This window comes from Sander lucioperca, chromosome 7 (assembly GCF_008315115.2).
Source record: "Sander lucioperca isolate FBNREF2018 chromosome 7, SLUC_FBN_1.2, whole genome shotgun sequence".
In the NCBI taxonomy this organism is placed as follows: Eukaryota; Metazoa; Chordata; class Actinopteri; order Perciformes; family Percidae; genus Sander; species Sander lucioperca.
In genome coordinates, this window is record NC_050179.1 from 16863541 (window position 1) to 16888850 (window position 25310).

At 42.2% G+C, this 25310-nt stretch overlaps 1 protein-coding gene across 3 annotated transcripts; it reads right to left on the reverse strand.

Moving 5' to 3' along the window:
• Window positions 1-790: 790 nt before the first annotated feature.
• fbxo31 (F-box protein 31) lies at window positions 791-19545 on the reverse strand. Of its 3 annotated transcripts, XM_031316850.2 has the most exons (10): window positions 19008-19545; window positions 17188-17259; window positions 16627-16713; window positions 15262-15338; window positions 12306-12473; window positions 12064-12138; window positions 11783-11892; window positions 10014-10167; window positions 8899-9284; window positions 791-1645 (listed from the first exon to the last, which is right to left on the reverse strand). In XM_031316850.2, the coding sequence occupies exons 1-10, from the start codon at window positions 19426-19428 to the stop codon at window positions 1423-1425; spliced, it is 1773 nt and encodes a 590-aa protein (XP_031172710.1). In that variant the 5' UTR covers window positions 19429-19545; the 3' UTR covers window positions 791-1422. The 3 variants fall into 3 exon arrangements, with proteins under 3 accessions (XP_031172710.1, XP_031172719.1, XP_031172727.2); XM_031316859.2 differs by lacking the exon at window positions 16627-16713 and having other exon boundaries at window positions 19008-19543; XM_031316867.2 differs by lacking the exons at window positions 17188-17259; window positions 19008-19545 and adding an exon at window positions 16828-16843.
• Window positions 19546-25310: the final 5765 nt, after the last annotated feature.

The window sequence follows — 25310 nt, forward strand, 5'->3', positions numbered from 1 at the left end:
TGCATAATTTCGATCAGTTTATGTATAGGTTATGTTATTCTATTGCAGTACAATACATCTTTCCAATTTACATAATATTATTTCAGGTGTGGTGTTATTAAAGGTATAACTGAGCTGCTGCCATCTGGTAGCAGGTTTAGAGTTCCTCGCTGCAGACTTGACCGTTTCAAAAACTAATTAATCCCAGTGCCTATTAAGCTCCTAAATAGCCGCAAGTAAAAGGCAGAACAGGCCTGCACGACGATGGAGATTTGTAATTGTTGTACTTGTGAGCTCTCTTTTATTAATTTATTTTATTCATTAATTTTGAGTTATGTTTAACTAATGCATTACATGACACCATGTTGGGTTTTATACACCATCAAGACCATAGTAAGGTCTGTTGTATGGTATAGTACAGTATCTGTTGTTTGTACATGCTGTCTGTGTTTGTTTGTTTTTACTATGGCTACAGCATGGGTTAAGTGCCCAAGACAAATTTAAAAGTAAATTAGTTAATTAAAGTTAATCTTGAATCTTGAATTGATGTAGGACCATGAGCCAGAGCATCACTATCTCTCAAGTTCAAAGGGCCAAAACTGGCTGATGTAGCTAAAGTCTTTGATAAGACACCAAACCCTCCCTTCTCAACAGTTAGAAAATTGCCTAGTTGTAAAACTTACTTACTTTGTTTTTCTACTTGACAAATGACTAAAATTAATTGAACTTCATATATTGTTGTTATAAACATAAATACTTTAGTCCGGTTTTTCACTGACAAAACACCTGAGAAGCTGTCTTTTTCTTTTTTAAAGCAAAACATAATAAAAAGGAAGGCATGCTGCTAATGACAATAACAAATAATGTTCAGATCATGTTTATGAGTGAGATGCGATTAGATCTAAATAAAATGCAGCATGCAGTTCATGTTGGGCACTGAAATCAATATAATGCTATATAGTAGAATACATTGGACACCTTTATCATCTTCAAGCACTATCAAGTACAGACATGGTTTTAGAATAAGAGGCACGCACAGTTTGATCCATACTAAGTGGTATGAAATCTCATTCCATCTCATCTCCTGCAGGTAATAAATAAATAAATAAATAAATAAATACAAAGGTTAATGTGACCTGCTTTCATGCTGCAATGGAGGATTTCGGTCATACTGAGGTGAGCTGATAAACGGTGACTTGGAAGGCTGTTCAAAGTGCTTCTATAAGAACAGGAGCGCAAGTGTGCTAAGTCAGGGTGACATTACTAGCTTAAAAGACTGTAAAATGCAATGTTTGTGGAACAGATATAGACAGAACGTGGAAAGTTATAGCTATCACGGTAGTAACGTTTAGTTAGCAGGGGACAGAGGTGATTTGTGTAAAAATGGTTGTTATTATGCATTGTATGTACTGTATTGTAAGTGGAGGCTTAAAACATGGTGCATCAGGACGTCCAGGACTGCATGTTCATCAGCATGGCCTCAAATCGCTCCATATTTGGGGCGTGAGAGTGAGCTAGGTGGTCCGTCAGGCGACTGTACAGACTGAAAGATTTCAACTCCAGCCAGATGAAACCAAACCGGTCTTCATCAAACAGCACAAAGAGCCCCGGGGTGCGCTCTGGACTTGTAAAGCCGTGCCCAGCGATCAGGCCTGTCCCATAGAAGCTGAAATGGAGGAACAATCAATTATCTATCAATCAATCAATCAATCAATCAATATGCTTTTATGGATATCAATTTCAATGGATTGTAGACTCTGTTCTAACAAACAGTGTGCAGAAATAAATAACATAATGTTTATGACTGCAGTATTTTACATTAACAATGAATGAATGATAATAATAAGACATAGTAACCTTCTTATGGATTTGGGAATCAATAATGCATTTTCATTTTCTGTAGTTATTAATCCTATCAGAAGTGTTTCTTTGAGTGAAATCAATGTTTTCCTTTAAGGTGATAATAATGCCACCAAAGCATGCAACGACAAAAAACATTTTAAGCCGTTACATTCCTCTTGCAGGTTGCAATTCATTGTGGAAGTCAAAAGCATGATAGTAGTAGTTATATTGTAAATTAAATATTCTTATCTGTACAACATGAAGTCTAAGGTCCAAGACAACAGTTTGTTGTTGTTCAACCCACATTCAACACGATGTCCGCCTGTTGGCCATGAACGTTCAACAACATACAAGTTTAGTGCTGTGAGCATGGACAGAGGATGGACAGCGAGTGTTCGTTCAGGCCACGCCCCCTTTTCCTAACATGTTGAGACATGCCCTGGCTTGCAGAGGGCTGTCAGTTGAGTTTCAGTTTATCAGTTAAGTTTCAGTTGGTGTTTGTGTGCGTCAGTGACCACAAAACCACACCTACACTGTAAAGTGCACAAGATATAGTGCCTGTGCATCTGTATTAGAAAGTATATATTAAAACCTTCAAAGAATATCCCTGCCTTCCGTGTCCTGACTAGACACCCCATATCGGTGACTAATTCCATAACCAGTAAGAGTCCCCATTACAATTTATGGTCCTTCGAGCCGGATAGAGTCAACGATATGGCAACCAGTAAAGAAGGAATCAGCCTCCCTGTTTCACCTGTGCGCCCCAAACGCCAAGTGCAACGCCCAAGATATCTGGAGGATTATTTAGTCGGTCAACATAGCTTAGCGCAGATGCACAGGCACGAAGAGGAGAGAGAGCTACTCAGTCCTGCTAGAAGCACATCCTCAATTCCGCCAATGCAGAATGCAAATGAAGCCATTGTTCATCAGCCTTTGGAGACAGCGCGGCAACAGAGTGAAACGGCCAAGAAACAAACAGAGCTTTTGGAGCTTGTCCTGCACCGCCATTCCCCCCGGTCCTCAGCTCAGGGGTCAAGGAGGTCATCACGGCATCAGACCCCAGTACGACTCTACCCAGAGAGAGGAGGTGAACCACAGCCTTCTCTAGTCCGTGCTACTCACCCCCACCGAACTGAGGATCACCCAAGCGTAGCTGCAGAACTAACCCACCAGCTAGAGCAACTGACACTTCCTCCACCTCTCAGCCGAGTCACTCAACCCCCTCAGCACACTCTCGATCCATGCAATGGCATTCAGACTATCAGGCAGGAGACTGAACATGATACAGCCGCTCATCTTCAGCCCAGTCATCCCAATGGGTCACCCCAGGGTCTACAGCAGCCATTAGGCTTGCTAAGATATGCCTCATCACATAGCTCACTCTTGTCCTACCCCATATCAGGTAATTGTAAGCCCAATGCAGCAGCACCCGGCAGCCAACACGAGAAAGGTAGAGAGCCTTGGTTAGGAAACCCACATCTGGTGCCACCTGAGCCTCATCTCTATCTCCCACATGTGGCTCCTCCCAGACTGCTACATGTAAATCCAGCTCCAGATCGGATGATGCCTCTACCCGTGCACCAGACAGCACCCCAGCCTTTATCCGTGCCTCCACCCATGCACCAGTCATTACATCAGCCTGCTTATTTACCCCAACCCCTCTACCAAGGGAACCCAGCCATGCTGACCCATTATCCACCCACTGGGTATCAGCATGCACCCACCAATATAGAAGGCCCAACATTTCCTGACTTTACTAAAGAGGATAGAGCTCAATATGTGGAGCTTCGCCTTTCACTTAGCACACTCCTTCATCCTTCTCAGTCTGAGCATTACAAGTATGCCATCCTGCTGAAGCATGTCAAGGTGCCACATGCACATCGCCTTGTGCTAGCTCATGCAGAGTCTAGTATGCCCTACTCTGAAGCTCTAAAGGCACTGGATGAACGCTATGGACGTCCATATCAGTTTGTGCTGAAAGAGATAGAGGACATGGAACACCTACCCCCCATCCGAGATGATAGGGCTCTCAACGAGTTTTCCATCAGAGTGCAGTCGCTTGTTGGGATGCTGAAATCTCTCCGAGGTGAAGGCTATGAGGAACTCCACTGCGGCTCAAATGTGAAGCGCCTTCAAAGCAGGCTTCCCAAGCACCAGCAAGAGAGATTTCGTCGTCAACAGTATAGGAAAGACCCGGATAAACTGAAGCTATCGCTCATTGACTTTTCAGAGTGGCTGAAGGCAGAAGTCCGATGTCTGGACATTGAGCCCTCACTTCAAGCTCACAGTGAGAAGGACAAGAAAGAATTCAAGCAGCAGAAGTCCAAGGTTAAGGTCACTACTATCATGCATGGGACAGGCAGTGCCAGTAAACATCCATCCGATACGCCCTGCCAAGTAGCTCATTCTATCCAAACCCAAGGGAAGGGTAAGATATACTGCCCTTACTGCGAGGCAGAACACTACCTCAGTCAATGTGAGAGCTTCGCTAAGCTTACCAAAGCAGAGATGGTGGACTGGATTAAAGTCAAGAGAAGGTGCTGGCGATGTGGTCGTTCTCATCTAGCCTCTGCCTGTGACCTCAAGAAGCTGTGTCGCCTTTGTAAGTCGAAACACCTCTCCGTCCTTCATGAGGTCAACCAGAGGAGTGAGAACGAGCCCACCATCAGGTCGACAGCAGAGACTCACTATCTGGATCAGCCAAATGGATATAGCCAGGTGCTGTTAAAGATTGTCAGAGTCAATTTGCAATACCAGGATAAAGTGTTTGACACGTATGCAGTGCTGGATGATGGCTCTGAGAGAACCATCCTGCTTTCATCTGCAGCACGCCACCTGGGAGTACAGGGTCAAGCAGAAGACCTCACACTCCGTACTATCCGCCAAGACATCAAGACACTGTCTGGCTCACGTGTCTCCTTTACTATTTCTCCAGTTTCCCAACCAATAAAGAGGTTCTCCATTCAAGGCGCATTCACAGGGGAACACCTAGGCCTCTCTCAGTACAGCTACCCAGTTACCCAGCTCCAGAGAAGATATCGGCATCTACGAGGTCTGGCAATCCCACCCATCGACGGAGCTCAGCCAACCCTCCTGATTGGATCTGATAATGCTGATCTGATAGTTCTGACTGAGCCAGTGCATCTGGGTCCCCCTGGTGGTCCTGCAGCAGTCCTGTGTCTCGGCTGGACACTCCAGGGTCCAGCAAAGTACCTGCAGCAACAGCTTCCCACCACACAGTGCTTGTTCACCACAGTTTCCTCCCCTTCTGCTGAGCTGTTCAATCAAGTTGAACGGTTGTGGCAGTTGGATACCCTGCCTTCCAAAAGTGAGAGGTTGGTGACCAGATCTAGACAGGACAAGTACTCAGTGGACCTGTTGGAGGCCGAGACCATCCGTGTAGAAGTAAATGGAGTACATCGGTATGCTACACCCCTTCTACGAGTCCCAAACATGCCCAAGCTGCAAGTTTCAAAGGAAGTTGTTATGAAAAACCTGCGAAACACAGAGAAGAGGTTAGTACAAGACCCACTGCGTGCATCTACCTACCAGGAGGAGATCAAGAAACTGGAGATTGCTGGGTACGCCACCAAGATTGAATCCTGCAAGGCGGACTCATCAGAGGAGTCGTGGTTTCTGCCCCACCACATGGTCAGGCACAATGGCAAGGAACGGATTGTTTTCAACTGCAGCTTCCAGCTTGGCAGACAAAGTCTGAATAACTACCTCCTTCCAGGCCCAGCCTTAGGACCCTCACTCCTTGGAGTCCTCCTACGCTTCAGAGAGCATCGAGTCGCAGTAAGTGGAGACATTAAAGGGATGTTTCACCAGGTCCGCCTGCTGGACAGAGACAAGCCCTTGCTGAGGTTCCTTTGGAGGGACCTAAAGACGGACGAACAACCATCAGTGTACCAGTGGGAGGTCCTGCCTTTCGGGACAACGTGCAGTCCCTGCTGCGCGATCTTTGCTCTCCAGAAACACGTCAACGAGTCAAGTCAACCAGGTGAAAACGTCCGCCACAGTGTAGAACAGTGTTTCTACGTCGATAATTGCCTGCAGAGTCTACCTACCAAAGTAGAAGCCAGTAACCTTGTGACGAAGCTTAGAACCCTTCTAGCTGCAGGTGGCTTTGATATCCGCCAGTGGGCCAGTAACCAGCCAGAGGTGATTCACAACCTGCCTAAGGAGGCCAAGTCTGACAGCAGCGAAAGATGGGTTTCTCAGATGCATGGTGAAGCTCAAGAGCTGACGCTAGGCCTCAGTTGGCACTTCATGGAGGACACACTCCATTACAGGCATCGCCCGGTTGCCCCAAGCCAGACAACCATGCGAAATATCTATAAGACACTAGCAAGCCAGTATGACCCTCTAGGTCATATCCTGCCCTTCACCACAAGGGCCAAAGTTCTGGTCCAGAGACTGTGGGCCAAAGACCGTGACTGGGACGACCCAAACTTACCAGTCGACCTCCTGCAAGCCTAGACTACATGAGAAGAAGAGCTCCCTCAGCTCCCAACAGTTAGTCTCTCCCGGAGCTACTTCCCAACAGAAGTTGATGTAAGTGCCATCACCCTCGAGCTTCACGTCTTCTGTGATGCATCAGAGTCCGCTTATGGGTCAGTTGCTTACGTACGTGGTGAGGATCCTCATGGCCAAGTCCATGTAGCCTTCGTGCTGGCACGCTCAAGAGTGGCACCGAAGAAACAACAGTCAATGCCACGCCTTGAGCTCTGTGCCGCCCTTACCGGAGCTCAGCTTGCCCAGATGATCCAGAGAGAGTTCACACTTCAGTTGAGGGATACAGTGCTCTGGTCTGACTCCACCACAGTACTTACCTGGATACAGTCAGAGTCCTGCAGATACAAGGTGTTTGTAGGGACTCGTGTATCTGAGATCCAGGAGCTGACGGATCACCGGTCATGGAGGTATGTGGACACACAGAATAACCCCGCAGATGCTATCACCAGAGGGATGACACTATCCAACCTAGCTAAGCCAAACCAATTTAGTCAAGGTCCTGCCTTCCTTCAGCTACCACGTGAGAGTTGGCCAGTCACAACATCTTTCTTGGAAGTCCCAGATGAGACAGAAATGAAGAGGTCTGCATTCTGTGGCATTATGTCAGCCAGTACTGCTCCAGAGATCCCAGCCACTGAAGACCACTCTACCTTCGAAGATCTCCTTGAGGCAACAAGCAGGTCACTGCACGGGGCGGCCTCCCAGTCAAGCGCCCTCAGTGCAGATGACTATGCATAGGCAGAACTCCGAATCCTTCAGAGAGCGCAATATGATAGCTTTCCAGACAAAGTCACGTGCCTACAAACAGGGAAAGCACTTCCATCCAGCAGTCGGCTCTTGTCACTTGCTCCAGAGTACGACGTCTCTAGGGGCCTCATCCGAGTAGGTGGTAGGTTGCGTCGTTCTACTAGTCTGGAAGAAGATGTTGTGCACCCAATTGTGCTAGAACCTAAGCACCATATTACCAAACTTATCATACGACAGTATGACAACAAGTTACTCCATTCTGGAGCGGAGAGGGTCTTTGCGGAGCTCCGACGTAAGTTTTGGATCCTCCAGGGCCGCGAAGCTGTGCGAGTGCCAGAAATGGAGAGCAAAGCCTGCTATTCCTAAAATGGCAGATCTGCCACCTTGTCGTCTCCGCCTCCTGAAGCCTCCATTTTATTCAACAGGAGTAGATTGCTTTGGCCCGTTCCAGGTCAAGCGAGGTCGGGGTACGGAAAAGAGATGGGGAATAGTTTTTAAGTGTATGACCACCAGGTGCATTCACCTAGATGTGGTGTCCAACATGGATACCGACTCCTTCCTTATGTCACTCAGAAGGTTTGTGGCTAGACGGGGAACTCCCTTCGAGCTTCTCTCTGACTGTGGGACCAACTTCCGCGGAGGGGAGCACGAGCTCAAAGCAAGTTTTGAGGCCATGTGCGAAGAGCTGCAGACCAAGATGGCCAAGCACCAGATCCGTTTCCAGTTCAACCCACCAAATGCACCTCACTTTGGTGGAGCCTGGGAGCGGGAGGTAAGATCCATTAAGGCTGCACTCTACGTTACTCTGGGAGCACAGACAGTTACCGAAGAAGTGTTGCTGACAGTTCTGATTGAGGTAGAGGGAATCCTCAACTCCAAGCCACTGGGCTATGTGTCGACAGATGTAGCCGATGTGGATCCCGTAACTCCCAACTACCTCCTCATGGGGCGGCCCGACTCTTCGCTTCCTCAAGTGGTGTACCCTGAATCTGAGATTCTCAGTCGGAGAAGGTGGCGGCACAGTCAGGTGTTAGCTGACCAGTTCTGGACCCATTTCATACGGAACTACTTACCTTTCCTGCAGGCAAGACAGAAATGGGTGAAGGACACAGAGAACCTCACTGTTGGTACGGTGGTGATGGTAATCGACCAAAGGTTACCACGTGCACTGTGGCCCGTGGGACGAGTCACGAAGACCAGTAGGAGTGTTGATGGTAAAGTGAGGACTGCTGAGGTGCAGGTGGATGAGAGGACCTACACCAGACCAGTGGCCAAGCTCATTGAGTTGCCGGCCATCCCAGAGGATGCTTCGACAACAGCTCCTGGGGATAGTTGAGCCTTTCCGGGAGATAATTCACACTGTAAATTATGGGGCGGCTGTGCAAAAGGCTCAAGTGCTGTGAGCATGGACAGAGGATGGACAGCGAGTGTTCGTTCAGGCCACGCCCCCTTTTCCTAACATGTTGAGACATGCCCTGGCTTGCAGAGGGCTGTCAGTTGAGTTTCAGTTTATCAGTTAAGTTTCAGTTGGTGTTTGTGTGCGTCAGTGACCACAAAACCACACCTACACTGTAAAGTGCACAAGATATAGTGCCTGTGCATCTGTATTAGAAAGTATATATTAAAACCTTCAAAGAATATCCCTGCCTTCCGTGTCCTGACTAGACACCCCATATCGGTGACTAATTCCATAACCAGTAAGAGTCCCCATTACAACAACTACTACGAACAGTACTGTTACAGGATCTAAGCTACAATCAATCCACCTGTACATTTATACCTTATGAATTTTCCCTACAGCAGAGTCTTTACCATTTCCTGCAGGTGCGAGGGTAGACCTCGTTGCGAGCCATAACTCCCAGGGGCAGGACGAAGGGTAGGGCTTCGGGAGGACTGGTGGTGGTGGTGGTGGTGGTGGTGCTGGGGCCAGGCTGGCAGCTGTCTGAACAGGTAATATGGTCTGCCTCCACCCCTTCTGCTACGCTGGCACCACCAGAGGCCCCCTCTGCTGCACCTCTGGCTGCAGCAGAAGTGTCCATGGCCTGTTGTTGATCTTCTCTCTGCACTTCCTCATGTACCCCCATTACCAGCCGGGACAGCTCCTCTATGTTGCGCTGCTGCTCCAAGTCTGGGAGGACCACAGGCCGTCTCAGGTCAACATCCAAAGTGAGTTGCCCTGCAGGAACATTGGGGTCTCCCTGCAGAAAGGAGTAAAATTAACATCTGCACCACTAGCTGATTCATGTTGTCGGTTAATGTTACATCCTGTAGGTCAAACATGTGAGAATGTTCCATTCAAATGTACATTGTGTCAAGGAGTGCCTGTTGAAAGAATTTTGGCTGAATAGTTTTTTGTTAGAGAAGGGGACGATGACCTAGAGCACATTTAAAGCTATAGTGCGTAGTTTCTGTCGCCGCCATGAGGAATTGTAAGTAATGACAACACCACTGTTGTTGCATCCACATGACACAAGCCTTCCGTAATCGCACATCGCCCCTCACCCCTCACCCCTCCTCCACGCAGTTGCTAGTTGCCAAGGAGGACACGGAGGATTAAAAAAACATGATGGACTCTTCAGAAGAGGTGATTATCTTCACTCGAGTTTTTGCGTGAAGGTCACCAGAAGACACCATTTTCTAAACATAGCAATACTGAGAAATACAGAGAGAGTTGTGTGGAGCTGATAGTCTTAATTACCTTTGTATCAACTCATTTGGTTAATTAATAAACGTTAATAACGTAAATAACGTTAATTAATATAAAAAAGTTACGCACTTAAGCTTTAAGGGACATTACATTATTGACAAGAAAGCCGTCTTCCTGTACGAAATCCACATGCATATTTTTGTTAGTTAGAAAACTTTGCAACAAGCAGTTTCTTTTTAAGGCAAACACAGCCTCTGATAATGATTATCCACCAACTTACAGTGAGCTTGGTGGCTCTCGCATAAGTCCCAATGAAACTGAGCATGACGATCTCCAAGCCGTGACTGCCGTAGGTGCCTTTGAAGAGGCCTGGGTGCAGCAGGTCAGAGGGCATCGCAGGAGGCAGGTAGATCCTCCGGTATGTCAAGCAGTTACTGGCAAATGACAGCAGACAACAATATTGAGAGGTGATCGGATTTTTGCCACTGTTTAATGTTTTAATTTCACTGTGAATCTGGCATAGTATGTAACATCACCGTTTGCATTATGAATTCGACAAATATGGAGATAATTGATTACAATGTTTATCCACAGTGTAACCTGAGCCTCTGCCAATGCCATCAGAACTACATGAACGGGTTATACATTGACCCAAGTACAAATCTGAACTATCTCTTAAGATAACAAGCTATCCTTGTAGTTATTGCTTAACCAGTGAGAGCTACTGAAGGCGTTACACTCATTGGGCCTCATTCACCAATATCTTCCTTATCCTTCCTTTCTCTTAAATATGTTCTTAAGAAAGTCCCTAAGAAAAGTCTACGTCTGATTCATGACGTTCTTAAACAACAGAATTGTTCGCACCTGTGTTCTTAGGATTGATGAATCCCACGTCTTCGTAATTGTAAGCACGTGCCAGTTGTTCCTAATTAGCATAAGAAAACACCCTGAAAATTCCCATATAAGGACATGACACTTCCTGTGCACCTCCTGGGAAGCAGGAGACTGCCTTCGCAGATGACTTGTACATTGCAGTGGTGGAGGAAGTACTGAATCTCAGTACTTAAGTAAAAGTAGAAATAACCAGAGACATATTTACTTTAGTAAAAGTAGAAGATGTCCACTACCACAAACAAGGCCTGGCTTTTAAAAGAAGGTCCTATCCTAACCAGCATAAAAATGGAAATATGTTGTTAGAATTGGAATGCGTTTGGTTTTATTCATGGATGTATTTTAAGACGGTTTTATTTTCTTTAACCATGCAAGTAAGCAAATAAAGTGTGTGAAGCAGCGAACATGGGGAGGCGATGGGAAGAGGTCCAGCCAAATAAATAAGATATGAATGCATCTTACGCTGCCTGGCAGAGGAGTAAACAACGCTGTGGAGAGAAATAGATGGCAACTATGATTTAAAAACGGGAATAATAAAAAACAAACATTTTCACTTTTACCGGAGGCTGTATTAACGAGGGTCAGCAGCGCTGGTAGAAAGTATAGATAATTGCTGCAAAATGTAACTGCACTTTTGACTTTTACTTAAGTAAAGTACAGATACGTGAAAAATGTAGGCTACTTAAGTACATTAACAAAGAATATGTACTTTGTTACATTCCACCACTGCATTTTGGCCCTATAAATAGCGCGATCAATCACCAAATAACGCAGGATTTAATCAGTTTAATTACTGATGTAAATTGCAGTGTTAGTGTTACTTTGCATAATATGATTTCTTTTTCAAAAAATGATCAGAAATACATTACATTACAATACTATCATTGTAAACGACTGTAGAATTAAATAAAATACAGTAACCAATTATTTGGAGCAAATTGTCATCACTCAAATGTGCGTAAGAGTGCTCTTGAGTGTTCGTAGGTTTTGTTCTTAGCTAAGAACAAATCCAAGATAAGAAAACATTAGTGAATGTCAGAATCTTCATAAAAAGTGCATAAGCGGGGTTTAAGAACACATTTCTTCGTAAGAACGGTTGGTGAATGAGGCCCATTGACACTCGATTGAGAAAGTGTGATGTAAAGAAGAGACTCTTACTCATATTGACTGGTATAAATAAACTTCATAAGGATGAGCTCCTGCATGTGCTCATGAAAGATTTCTTCCAGTGTCCGGCCCCATTCTTCCTCCAACCATGTTCTGAACTCCTACACGTGCACACGCACATTCACACGCACGCACACACACACACACACACACACACACACACACACACACACACACACACACACACACACAGGACTTTGAATTTTGACATGATCAAAGTACATAAGCAAGATAATTGAACAGTTAGAAGGTTGATTCCTGATTTGACCCACCTCCTGTCTGCCCCCTGGCATTCGGTGATAATCAGTCTGGTTACACTTTGTTGAAAATTCATCCTTCTTCACAGTCTAAAAATAACAGAACATGACACATATTAAAGGATGACATACTTTTATTCGCTTCTAACCTCCAATTAAAGTAGAATCACTAATCTTTGTCAACAAATATCCAAATGATGTAGAGCTGTTCATTATTTTGGTGCACAGCCAAGTATTTGGGCTGTGTAAGCCCTCACCTGTATGTCTCCTTTGTGGGGACCCTTGTGTCCGTACATACACTCTACAGTGGCTTTATTGCTTTCCAACAAGTGGATACGGAAGAGCGGCCGTCGTCTCATGGGATCCTCCACACGGGGGTCATGAGGTGGCAAATACATCCAGCCGATGATAAACAGCCCGTCCACCTGAATAAAAATTCTTTTAATAATTTATTAGCCATTGGAATGATCCTAAAATTATGATAGGCAAGGCAAGGTTGCTTTATTTATATAGCACATTTCAGCAACAAGGCAATTCAAAGTGCTTTACATAAAACATTAAAAAGCAGTTAAAACAATTAGGGGAATATAAAAACTGCTAAAATAGAATAAGATATGTATGAAAAACAAGAATACAAGTTACAATGCAGTGTAAGAAATAAACAATTACTTAAAAAAGGCAGCATCAAAAAGAAAAGTCTTCAGTCTTAGTTTAAAGGGGTGATAGAATGATTATATAGGGTATTTCACACTGTTCCTTAAGGTCTCCTAATAGGGTATGTAACATTGGTTGGGCTGAAAATTGCCCAAATGCTATTTTATTAGGCCCTTAACTACCCTGTGAATATGGCTCTATTTGGAACAAGAGCTTTTCTTCCAAATATGGTATGCTCATGAATATTTAGATGAGCTGCGCGCTGATTGGTTTGAGCGAACCCCATAGAAACACATTGGAGATGAGACAGCAGGTCTCATATTTCAGACACTGCAAAGTTATACGTTGTTTGTCGGGCTATTTCGTTATTAAATTCACTTCTGATACGTTTTTATGCGAGAAATCAACTATATAAAGCTCAAATATGGGCCGTTTTACAAAAATTGATGGCTAATTGCAAATTTGGTGAGACGTGTCGGACTTTAGGAGCTCCACACAGTCTGACGAGAAAACGGCAACCTCACCCAGTGAAAGTCACCGTTTCTCGGCTACTGGACTACTGGAGCTCTGTGGAGCGCCGCGGAGCTGGCTGGCTGCCAGCTGCTGGCATAACTAGAGTATATTTAGTTTGCATTTCGTCACGCCACTTATATAACATCTACCCCAAGGTCTTATAAAGCTAACTATGGTGTTAGCTGCTACTGTCCCTTCAATCCTATGTGTACAGATCGCGGCTAGTTAGTTAGCTTCACTTTCTGCATAATTAAAGTCTATTTACAGTTTGAATTTCGTCACACCACTTATAGAACATATACTCCAAGGTCTTATAAAGCTAACTATGGTGTCCGATTTCAATTTAATGCATTTTTGTGAACATTAGGGATTTCGTTAGCTGCTACTGTCCCTTCAATCCTATGTGTACAGATCGCGGCTAGTTAGTTAGCTTCACTTTCTGCATAATTAAAGTCTATTTACAGTTTGAATTTCGTCACACCACTTATAGAACATATACTCCAAGGTCTTATAAAGCTAACTATGGTGTCCGATTTCAATTTAATGAATTTTTGTGAACATTAGGGATTTCGTTAGCTGCTACTGTCCCTTCATCCTATGGGTAGCTAAAGATTGCGGCTAGCTGCAGGCCCTGGAGCTCCATCAGGGCCTCGGCATTTTGTAGTCCAGTAACCCAGAACCGGTGACTTTGCGCGGGTATGGAGCGCCGTGGGCTTCCCTTCGTGACGGAGATCCAGCTAGCTCACAGCGAGTCTATGAAGTAGCCGCTCGGAGCACCGGCCGCTGTCACGTAGCCTGCTGAGCTCCTGCTGAACTGCGACACACAGTCGGACAAAATTTGCAATTAGCTATCAATTTTCGTAAAACGCCCATATTTGACCTCAGGTCAGTGGTGTAGCCTATGCAAATGTTGGGGCGTGACTTAAGATCATGACGTCAATATCCAGCTTTGTTGAGATTCGCCCGTTTTCAGCGGCAGTTTCAAAATGTGAGATTTGCATAGTAAAGGGGTATCAATGGGATTTTGAGCTTCTATGTATGTCTTATTTACCCACCGAACTGTCGTTATTCAACTATGACAAGGTAAAATCGGTTTTGCATTCTATCACCCCTTTAAAAGAACTGAGAGTTGCAGCAGACCTGCAGTTTTCTTGGAGTTTGTTCCACATTTATGGTGCATGTTTAGTTCTGACTCTGAAGGACATAAAGCAGACCTGACGACCCAGAAAGGTCTGGGTGGTTCATAATATAGCAGAATGTATTTTGGCCCTAAACCATTCACTGCTTTATAAACCAACAGAAGTATTTTGAAATAAATTCTTTGAGAGACAGGAAGCCAGTGTAAAGAACTCAGAACTGGAGTGATGTGATTCACTTTCTTGGTCTTAGTAAGGACTCGAGCAGCAGCGTTCTGAGTTAGCTGCAGCTGTCTGCTTGATTTTTTAGGGAGACCTGTAAAAACACTGTTACAGTAGTCGAGTCTACTAAAGATAAAAGCAGTTACAAGTTTTTCTAAGTCCTGCTGTGACATAAGTCCTTTAACCCTTGATATATTCTTAAGGTGCTAGTAGGTTGACTTTTGTAATTGTCTTAATGTGGTTGTTAAAATTCAGGTCTGAGTCCATGACTACACCAAGATTTCTGGCTTTTCTCTCTTGTTTTTAAACGCTCTTCTTTGGCACCAAAAAACAGCTATTTTGTTTTTCATTAGGGACTATGGTCGGAAACTAGCAATGTGTTACAACCTGGCACAAGACATCTATTAATGTTTTTTTGTGTAAATTTAAGAAAGTTCTGGCACATCTAATTGTTGATTTTTTTTATGCACTTACTCAGTGTTTGTATTGGCTATAGTCCCTCTGGTGATATGGTTAAGTAAATTTGTCGTCCACATAATGACGGTAGATGTCCTGCTAAGGCATTTACAGCTGCATATTGCCACATCATAAATGACTTACAAAAGAGATCAACAAACGGTACACTGTAGTCATTGTCAGGCATCCTTATCTTAATGCAATTCTTGTCTTGATTAAGAAAGCTACTTACCACAACGTTGAGCAATCCACCATAAGGCCCTATGTCAGGCTGCCATAAACCCAAGATATGTCTGTATGGGTGAAGCACTGCAACATAAGAGCACAACATCACACCATACTTAACAGTTTCTGCAAATGCAAAACCCATGCTTTACTACAAACTACACTGTGCATGGTTACAAACACAATACTTTAACTTTGTGTTTAAAGGAGAATTCCGGCCAATTTTTACGTTAATCTTGATCGCTATAGCTATGCGAGTACTTTTGATAGAAAAAAACCCGACCTGGATCGGTCCTAGCAAACTGGAGTTGCTGCAGCTACGTGTACAAGCGTCCACTGAGCTAAAACGTCATTTTATTACTGTGCAAGCCACAGACATCATTTATCCCGTTTCCATGTAGTTACATAGTCACTGATATGGTCATAACCATTACAGTGCTCAATTATCTATTTTTGAGGGGGAAATAAACAAAAAAATTTCCCCGCGAAGGCAACGATCTGTCCTCTGGAAGACATCCACCAGACCTCCACGCTTGGGGGATTTTTGTCGGCTGCGGGAGTTGAGGAATGCGGGGACGAAGGCTGCTTGCCTGGCTAAGGGAACTACCACACAGATCGACACTGCCAAGCCTCCTCCTCACCAACACCAGATCGATCACACACAAAATGGATGAGCTACAAATACACACAGAACTGCTGCGTGATGATTTTCACAAAAGCCTGGCTGAACACACTTATCACGGACGGCAGATAGCAGCTAACAGCTAGCAGTTAGCAGCTAAGAGGCCAAGCTACCCACCAGCAGGATCAAGACAGGGTAGGTGAATTTAAACAATGTCTGAGTTGAAAACGCATCTTGTTGTCACGTTAGGGCCCTGTTCATGTGGCAAAGCTATATTAATTGCATTTTGTGTCTGTTAAGAGGCACAAAGGCACTTTAAAACGTGCCCTGACAACTGCCGTTTTAGCTCAGTGGACGCTTGTACACGTAGCTGCAGCAACTCCAGTTTGCTAGGACCGATCCAGGTCGGGTTTTTTTCTATAGAAAGTACTGGCATAGCTATAGCGATCAAGATTAATGTAAAAATTGGCCGGAATTCTCCTTTAATGTCTGTCAGGATGCGTTGAAACCCAGAAAGTGTAAACTGACCACGCTCCTGTCAGCCAGTCCAAACATCACACAGCACACCAAATAATCTGGCCTCCTATTTCACACTTAATATGAAAGCAAATAGCACAGAATTTTTAACACGTTAACTGTTCACATGGGATGCTGCAGCTGTTTGCTTCCAAATTAAATCAATAAGAGTCCCACTCACACAACCCCTCATGCTGCAACCAAACCACGCTGAGGCCCATGTACAGTACATACAGTGTGTGTACACGTCTCTATAGTCCATGTGCTCGTAGTCCGGGAGGAGCTTCATAAAGCGCCCAGACTTCACCCGTGGGTTGACACCTGGACAGGCACAACACAGGCATGTATAGAGCAGCCATGGACCAAGGCAGGCTCAGCCCAAAGCAGCCTTCTAGTGATCACAGTAATGTGTCTATTCAAAGAGCCAACACGTACCCCCACTCTGCCTGGCATGTTTTGTGGCAACTGGTATTTCAAAATAAGCTCTATATCTCCGCTGATAAATAAATTAGGAACAGATGGGAGAGACCACAATTAAAATAAAAATATAGTTGTAACATTAACAGTCTGACTTCAAGTGGAACAGAGAAACAACATTCATATCAGAAAAGCATTTGGTGGGACTGTTTTCTGTCTGCTGCAACAGTCATTAGGGAGATCTACTTGGACACCACAAACATACAAGAATATACGTGGGTGCAAATGCTAAATGACCCAATGGAATAGAAATTAACAACAAATACTGGATCAATTCATGGGTGACATGTGAACTGTTTAATTAGGAGTCAAACTCACGTTTAACATAGAGGTCCCGGCTAGATACTCCTCCCACTTCCATCTTCCTCAGATCATCCTTCATGCCAAACTCTGCAGAGAGAACACATTTATGCATAATATGCACATAATGTGAATTGAGGTGTTACACATTATGACAGATATACAGTGAGATCAAAACCCTAAATAGTGGCAGAAGTCAAATTCATTTTTAATAATGGTGTAGAGCAGTGGAACAGGAAATTTGCACAGTGGCCAGCAAGATGGACGGTCCAACTGGGTGGTCTTATAACACTGTAATATTTTCAGCTCTAAATCACACATCTTACTGTTTTTGACTGTAATTGTTCATGCTTGTTAGTAGGTAGTAGGATCTATTCAATTGCTATTAGTTGTCCCTATTCCACTGTTAACTGCCCTATTACTACAAGGGCTGTCTCTTTGACTCTTTTCTTCTGCTTGCTGTCTTCACTGTAACTGCTTTCTTTAGTTCAATTATTTGACTTCAGTGATTTTAAACATACTTTATTGTTGTTCTGCACCATACATGTAAGTGGCTTCCTAATTTACTATAAATGTCTGGTATACTGGCCAACATTCCTAAGGCCACTACTACTATTATCTCACACAGTGATAATAGACACTGCAGTTTCCTCACTCCCTGATTCAGTAAAATAGTGCCCCCAAATCCCTAATATTTCCTCCCAGCCATCTACTCATGTTTTGAAACTCAAAAACTCACGCTGCAACTACATTTTGTTTAATTATCAATTAATCAACGGAGTATTCCTCCAATTAGTAGTTTAATCCTTTAATCTATAATGACATGAAATCAAACGACAAATGCCCATTACACAAGCCATGAATAGTAGCCTATGTTTAAGTTGACTATTTTCTTTTGGCATTTTAAAAATAAACTATTCAAAATTCTATTCATAATGTTATGAAACTGATAAAAGCAGTAAATTCTCACACTGGAGGGGCTGGAGTGAGCAAATATTTAGTTTTTTTTCGGTATAACAGTCTGATTATTACAGACTAATGCCGGGCGATATGACAATATAAATGTCAACTGGAAGAGAATTGTAACATTGTAATTTCCCCTTGCGGGATTAATAAAGTATACATTATTATTATTATTATTATTATTATTAGATACCATGATATAAATCTTAACTTCTTTATATAGATCTATATAATCGTGTAGTTGGCTATTTTGTCCAATGTTACACATCAATGAGCAGAACTGCTTTGTGGCAATATTGGATCTTTGGTTATTTTATCCATTTACAACTTTTAATGAGATTTACCAAAAAAGTTATTACATCAAAGTGTATATTATGATACACATTTACATACATATGCCATAATATAGTATTTTATTTTTTATTGCGTTAAATACATTAGCCTATTTGTGTCTAATGTACATGTCATAAGAAATATTTGTTCAAACCTGCAGTAATGCAGTCCCCTGACTTATAACATGGGGTGGTGGTGTGATCAAAATAATGCTAATGAACAAAAGGTTAGTTCTGCCCCGCGTTAACATCAGCTACACAGAATGGCTAACGTGGGCCTAATAACACGAAGAGGTCTGTAGACTGTGTCTACAGCAGTGACCAAAGACGGTAATGTATTCATGGTCAGGATCCCGTACAGATCAATAGAAATGCTTTTATGGGGAACACATTTCCGAGGGATCAGAGCTGGGCACTGACACAAATAAAACATGTGATATATTCATTAAAATGACTAAACGCTTTATTTAGCAGTCTAACGTTACACGTTAACATTTAAATGATCCATATGTACACGTTATAATCGCTATCAGGCCTATTTACCTTCCATGCACCGCCTTCTCCAGATGGTTTCAGTGTTAAGTATTTGTCTAAATTTCTTGCAGACGAGGGCAACATTTGGTAGTGCTGTTCCGGGAAGCAAGGAGACTATTTCCACTAAAAGCTCCGGCGGTAGCTCCGCTAATGACTGCGGATGTGGAGGTCCCGTGCTTGTGCGATCTGGAAAGCCTCCTCTGTTGACATGACCGCTGCCATATTCACAAGCGTCACCCGGCCCTGCAGTGGCGACGCCACTCTCCGGGCCTCCGCCACCGCCGACGTCGCCTTGCCTCTGACCCACGATCCGCTCCTCTTCCTCCTCATCCATGTCGGAATCGCTAGCTTGATCCTGCTGGTTATGCCGCTGTCGCCTCCGGCACCTCCGCGACTGACCCACTCCGCAGAGCCTGGCACAGACAGCCATTCGTAGTCACCAAACAGGCAACATTACATCACTACAACACATCTATCAGCTGCAGTCTGGCTGATCCCCTCCTGTCCTTGTGAGCATGGGCAGAAAGGCAGAAACGTTTCTTCTGACGTCACATCAGCGCACGTAAAGAGCGCAGCAACTTCCTTACCTTTGCGTTCTTAATACATCCATGGTTCCAATATACATACGCTTCAAAGAAGACTTCTCAAAAGAAGACCGGGAGGCGCGTGCGAAGCTGTGGCCACTGGTCCAAGAAGCCAGAAAGACAGGTAAACGGGCATTCTTGAAAGAAGGATACGCTGTGATCGATAACCGGAGAGTAGACCCAAACTGAACACTTGTTTTGTTACCATTTGAATGGCTGTCAGAAATTCAGCTTACAATCACTTTTTTCAGTGAAACTTTAATCTTTTCGTTTGTTTGACATAATCGCTCCGATATGTAAGTATTAACACTACCCGCACTCTGTTTGTTAATGCATCACTGAACATTCGAGGTTAAATAACCTGATGTTATGATTGGAGCATGGTTAATGTTACGTTGTTGACTCCAAATTTTTTTGCGCGCCAGTATATGGCAGATACTGAATGTTTACCTTGTTTACCTGTTCATATAGCCTATGGTATTGCAACTGGTCACCTCTTAATATCTCTTGTTATGCCAAAATTAAGAACAGCATAACAAAGTAGGTGAAATTGATTTTATATTTAAGTAGAACTATGTTACAATAGCTGTTCGGTTTGTAGGTTTCCCTTTCCCCCTTTATAGTTTTTAGAGGGCTAGCTACACAAAACATATAGATTTAGGATTAATTACTCATTCCTGCGCATCGTTACACTCTTTTGTGCATTGTTTATAGATTATATACTTATTACCTAAATGTTGTCCTTTATTTCTTTAAATACTAGGGGGATGAAAGATAATGTAAAACGTAAGGCTATCTTTCTTTTCTGTAAGGAGCAAAAGGCTAATTGTGTTTTTCTACAAGAAACTCACTCAGCTGAGGCTGACACAAAATTTTGGAAATCGCAATGGGGAGACTCCATCTTTTTCAGTCATGGAACGTCACACTCCGCAGGAGTTATGATTTTATTAAATAGATTTCCTGGGAAAATTATTGACCATAAAAGTGACTCTACCGGTTATTGGTTAATGGTTACGACAGAAATGAACGGTATAAACTACATCTTATTATGTGTGTATGGTTATAACAAGCGAGCACAGAACAAAAATCTCTTCTCATCCTTAAGTAAGTACTTAGAGGAATGGAAAATACTTTTTTCAACAGATAGAGTAATAATTGGGGGAGATTTCAACCTAGCCCCTGATCTTTGGTTAGACCGCTTACCATCAAAGAGACATTGCCACACACTTGATGAAACAATACTTGAATTGATCACAAAGGCCAATCTAATAGATTATTGGAGAATGAAAAACCCAACCAGAAAACAATTTACCTGGTTCAACTCATCTAATAATGACCAGTGCTCAAGATTGGATTATTGGTTAATATCAGACAATCTCATTAATGAGGTTATTATATGTGATATTTCAGCATCACCCCTGACTGATCATTGTGTAATATCCTTGACACTTTCTCCGGGTGGAAGAGAGAATAACACAGATTCCATATGGAAATTTAACAATAACCTTTTGGAAAATACTGAGTTTTGTAATGTAGTTAAACAACTGGTTAAAGAAGTAGGTGAATTGGAAATGTCTTTTCTGAGTAAATGGGAATGGTTTAAATTCAAAGTTAAACAAATGGCTATTAGAACAAGTAAGCAATCATCAACCCTTAAAAAGATAAGACAAAGGGACATCATTAGTCGCATCAATACACTATGCAGTAAAAATGATTTGACTCGGCAAGAACAGACTGAATTAAACAATTTACAGTCCCATCTTGATAATATATATTTGGAAAAGGCCAAGGGAGCATTTATTCGTTCAAGGGCTCGTTGGATTGAAGAAGGGGAGAAAAACTCCTCTTACTTTTTTAGTCTGGAAAAACAAAGACAGACGAAGAAAAAAATTCGGAAGTTAAAGGTCAATGGCATTATTGTTGAAAATCAAGAAGAAGTAAACGAAAACATCAAATCTTTTTATAGTAACTTGTATAAATCCCTTTTTTCTAAAGAAGATTGTTGTTTTTTCTTAGATAAGATCCAGGGGTTTAAAAAGACAATAAATGATAACTTTAAACAACTTATGGAAGATGAGTTAAGAATTGAGGAGCTAGACTTAGCAGTTCAACAGATGTCTAAAGGGAAGTCACCTGGAATAGATGGGCTAACTGTGGAGTTTTTGTCTTTCTTTTGGAGTGATATCAGGGAAATGCTCTATAATGCCTATCTAGATTGTATCTCAAAAGGTAATCTTTCTCCCACTATGAAACATGGTCTCATCACCCTAATTCCCAAACCTAACAAAGATAATCTTTTATTGGATAATTGGAGACCAATTACCTTGTTATGTAACGATTATAAATTGCTGGCACTTGTCTATGCTAATCGTCTGAATAAGGGATTATCACATATTATTGACGAGTGTCAATCAGCTTTCATGAAGGGTAGAAATATACATAACCATACCAGGCTGCTACTAGACATGCTTGATTATCGAGACTTCATTAACACTGATGCTTTTATTTTATTTCTTGATTTTTATAAGGCATTTGATACTGTTGAACATACCTTTTTATTTGAAATCTTAGATTTTTTAGGTTTTGGGAGTAACTTTTGTAAAATAATTAAGATGTTTTATACTGACATATATAGTTCTGTGTCCCTGAATCCTAATATAACTCCTAGGTTTGAAGTGCTCCGCGGTATTAGGCAGGGATGCCCGATTTCTCCAAAACTGTTTATTCTAGCCACACAATCACTTATAATGCTCATTAATCACAACCCTGACTTGCATGGGATCACAATATTTGACAAGGAATTTAAAATTAGTCAATTTGCAGACGACACAGCAATCCTTTTAAGGAATAAATTCATGGTTGATGTTGCCCTTGATTCAGTCTCGATTTTCTCTAAAGCTTCAGGATTAACCCTCAATATTAAAAAATGTGAGCTACTTCCCATTCACTCATCAACGGATTCCATCATCTCTTCAATTGAAGTTAAAGCTGAAGTGAAATATCTAGGAATAGTTTTATCTAAAAATGCTATTAGAAGGGAAGACGTTAATTTTTCTAACCGTTTAATAGATATGAAGAAATCCTTAAGTCGCTGGCTTATCAGAGATCTCACTATCTTTGGTAGAGTCACTCTGTCTAAATCAGAAGGTATTTCCAAAGTAATCTAGCCATGTCACTCCCTGTATGTTTCTTCCGATAATGTTAAGAAAGCCAATTCAATTGTTTTCCAATTCCTGTGGAAAAACAAAACCCATTATATTAAGAAATCACAGCTGGTTAAAGACTATGATATGGGTGGTATCAAAGCATTGGACTTTGAATCAATGTTTGGGACCTTTAAGATCAACTGGTTGAAAACATATCTATCACAACCAGATTCTATGTGGTTACACATACCTAGACATTTATTTAAAAAAATAGGAGGGCTTGATTTTCTTCTGCAATGTGATTTTGAGGTGACCAAAATTCCTGTTAAGTTGTCAAACTTCCACAAACAAGTTCTCCAATATTGGAAAATTATATTTACCCATAACTTTTCTCCACATGGATCCACCTTATGGAACAATAGGGTCATTATAATCAATAGGAAATCATTGTTCAGGTATGATTGGTATGAAAAGGGCATTGTTTTTGTGAATGATATTATAGATGACAATGGTCACCTTTTGGAATATAAAGCCTTTTCAGAAAAATATAATTTAAACTGTACTTATAGAGAATACAATACGATCTGTAAAGCAATACCTGTACCATTATTACAGTTAATTCATAACACATTGTCATATGCAAGAACAAGACCCTTACCAACTTTACCAAATCTTGTTATCAATGATTGTACTTTAATTGACAATAAATGTAATAATAAATATATTAGTGATGCTTTGAAATCTAAATTATGTCTTGGTTATGAAAGAGGATTGTGTGTACAGGTTCCGAACATGGATGCATTGTCCATAGGAAAAACACATTTTAAATTCATTAAATGGCCCATTTCCCCAAAAGTCAAAGAGACTCACTTTAAAATAATTTATAAGATATATCCAGTCGCTGACTTTCTTAGAAGAAGATTCAAATTTGATGTAGACCCTTGTGTTTTTTGTGAGATAGCTGATGAGACACTGGAACACATGTTCTTTTTTTGCCCTGTGTCCAACAGCTTCTGGTCTGAGATACAAAATTGGCTGTCACTTAAGATGGATAATATCCCTACTCTCACCTTGCCACACATCCTCTTTTATATGGATAATATAGATTCATCAATATCTTTTCTAGTCAATATGATTATTCTAATGGGTAAATATCATATTCATTGCAGTAAGTGGAGATGTTCTAAACCTTCCTTTGTTTGGTTTATAAATGACTTTAAATTTTTTTTTTCCTCACTGAAAAAGATCAAATCTACTAAGATTGCAAGGAAAATGTGTAGTGACATATCTAGGAAACTACTGTTTTGATGAGTCTCTCCTTGTGTACCGCTCCAAATGTTAATTTTACTTTTTCTAGCCTTTTTGCTTTTGACTTGTATATTTTAAGCAGCTCCCCCTTTTTGTTCTATTCTTTGTTTCTTTTGACCAGGTAATTCTTTCTTGTACATTGACAACATTTATATTGTATATATGCATGTATATCCTTTTCCCCAACAAGAGTTTTGTATGTTGGTGCTTTTTGTCAATAAAAAAAAAAAAAAAAAAACTCTGATGAAAAAAAAATAAAAAAAAATACATCCATGGTGTCACTGCCCGATGTGAGTCGAGTGCAGATGTGAGTCGCGCATGCGTCACTTTGCGACAAGTAGCCTACAAGATGCTAACGACTTTTTGAGCTAACGCACAGTCTATGAGCTAACGTTAGCAATCAAACAATCATAGATAGCTAAAACGTTTTTGAATGACTGCTGCTGCTGGCTACAAGTTAGCAGTCAAACCATAGACTGTGTCGGTACACGATCCGTTCTGCCTGCACGATCCGTTCTGCACATGCGCAAAATGTTCGCGCATGCGCGGTTGTACGAGGATTTACGACACTGCACGATCTGTTCCACGCTTCCGGTCGACAGCCAAGCTAACGTTAGTTTAGCTAACAGCTAATTCGGCTAACCGCTAGCTGATTGTAGCGGTCTGCCGTTAGCCTCCACAGGCAAGCTAACGTTAGTTTAGCTAACAGCTAATTCGGCTAACTGCTAGCTGAGACAGCATGTAATAACTTTAAAAGACCCTCAAAATAAAACTTGAAAATAAACGTTGACATATATAACAAACACCTAACATATATAACAGCTGTTACGTCAGTTCTACTTTACTTGTGCTCATTTAAAATACAATCACTCAATACTTGTCTTTATTGTTATTACTGTGAAGTCTTAATTTAGCTGTAGCCTGCTTTTCCCATTACGTTTGAGTTAACGTTATTTTAGACTGAATCTAGCTGTCAGCTAGCGGTTAGCCGAATTAGCTGTTAGCTGAACTAACGTTAGCTTCCCGGTGGAGGCTAGCGTGGAACAGATCGTGCAGGTCGTATCCTCGGTAAAACAGTATTATCTTGCGCATGTGCAGAACGGATCGTGCAGGCAGAACGGATCGTGTACCGACAGACTGTATATATTAGTGGACAGCGCATCCGGTTCAGCAAAATGCGGCAAATGCGGAAGTGCCTTAAACCTGTATTCTATCTGAATTCCAGCAGGAGGCGACACGTGCGGTTGCAAAAAGGAGGTTGGTTTTTATAGAAG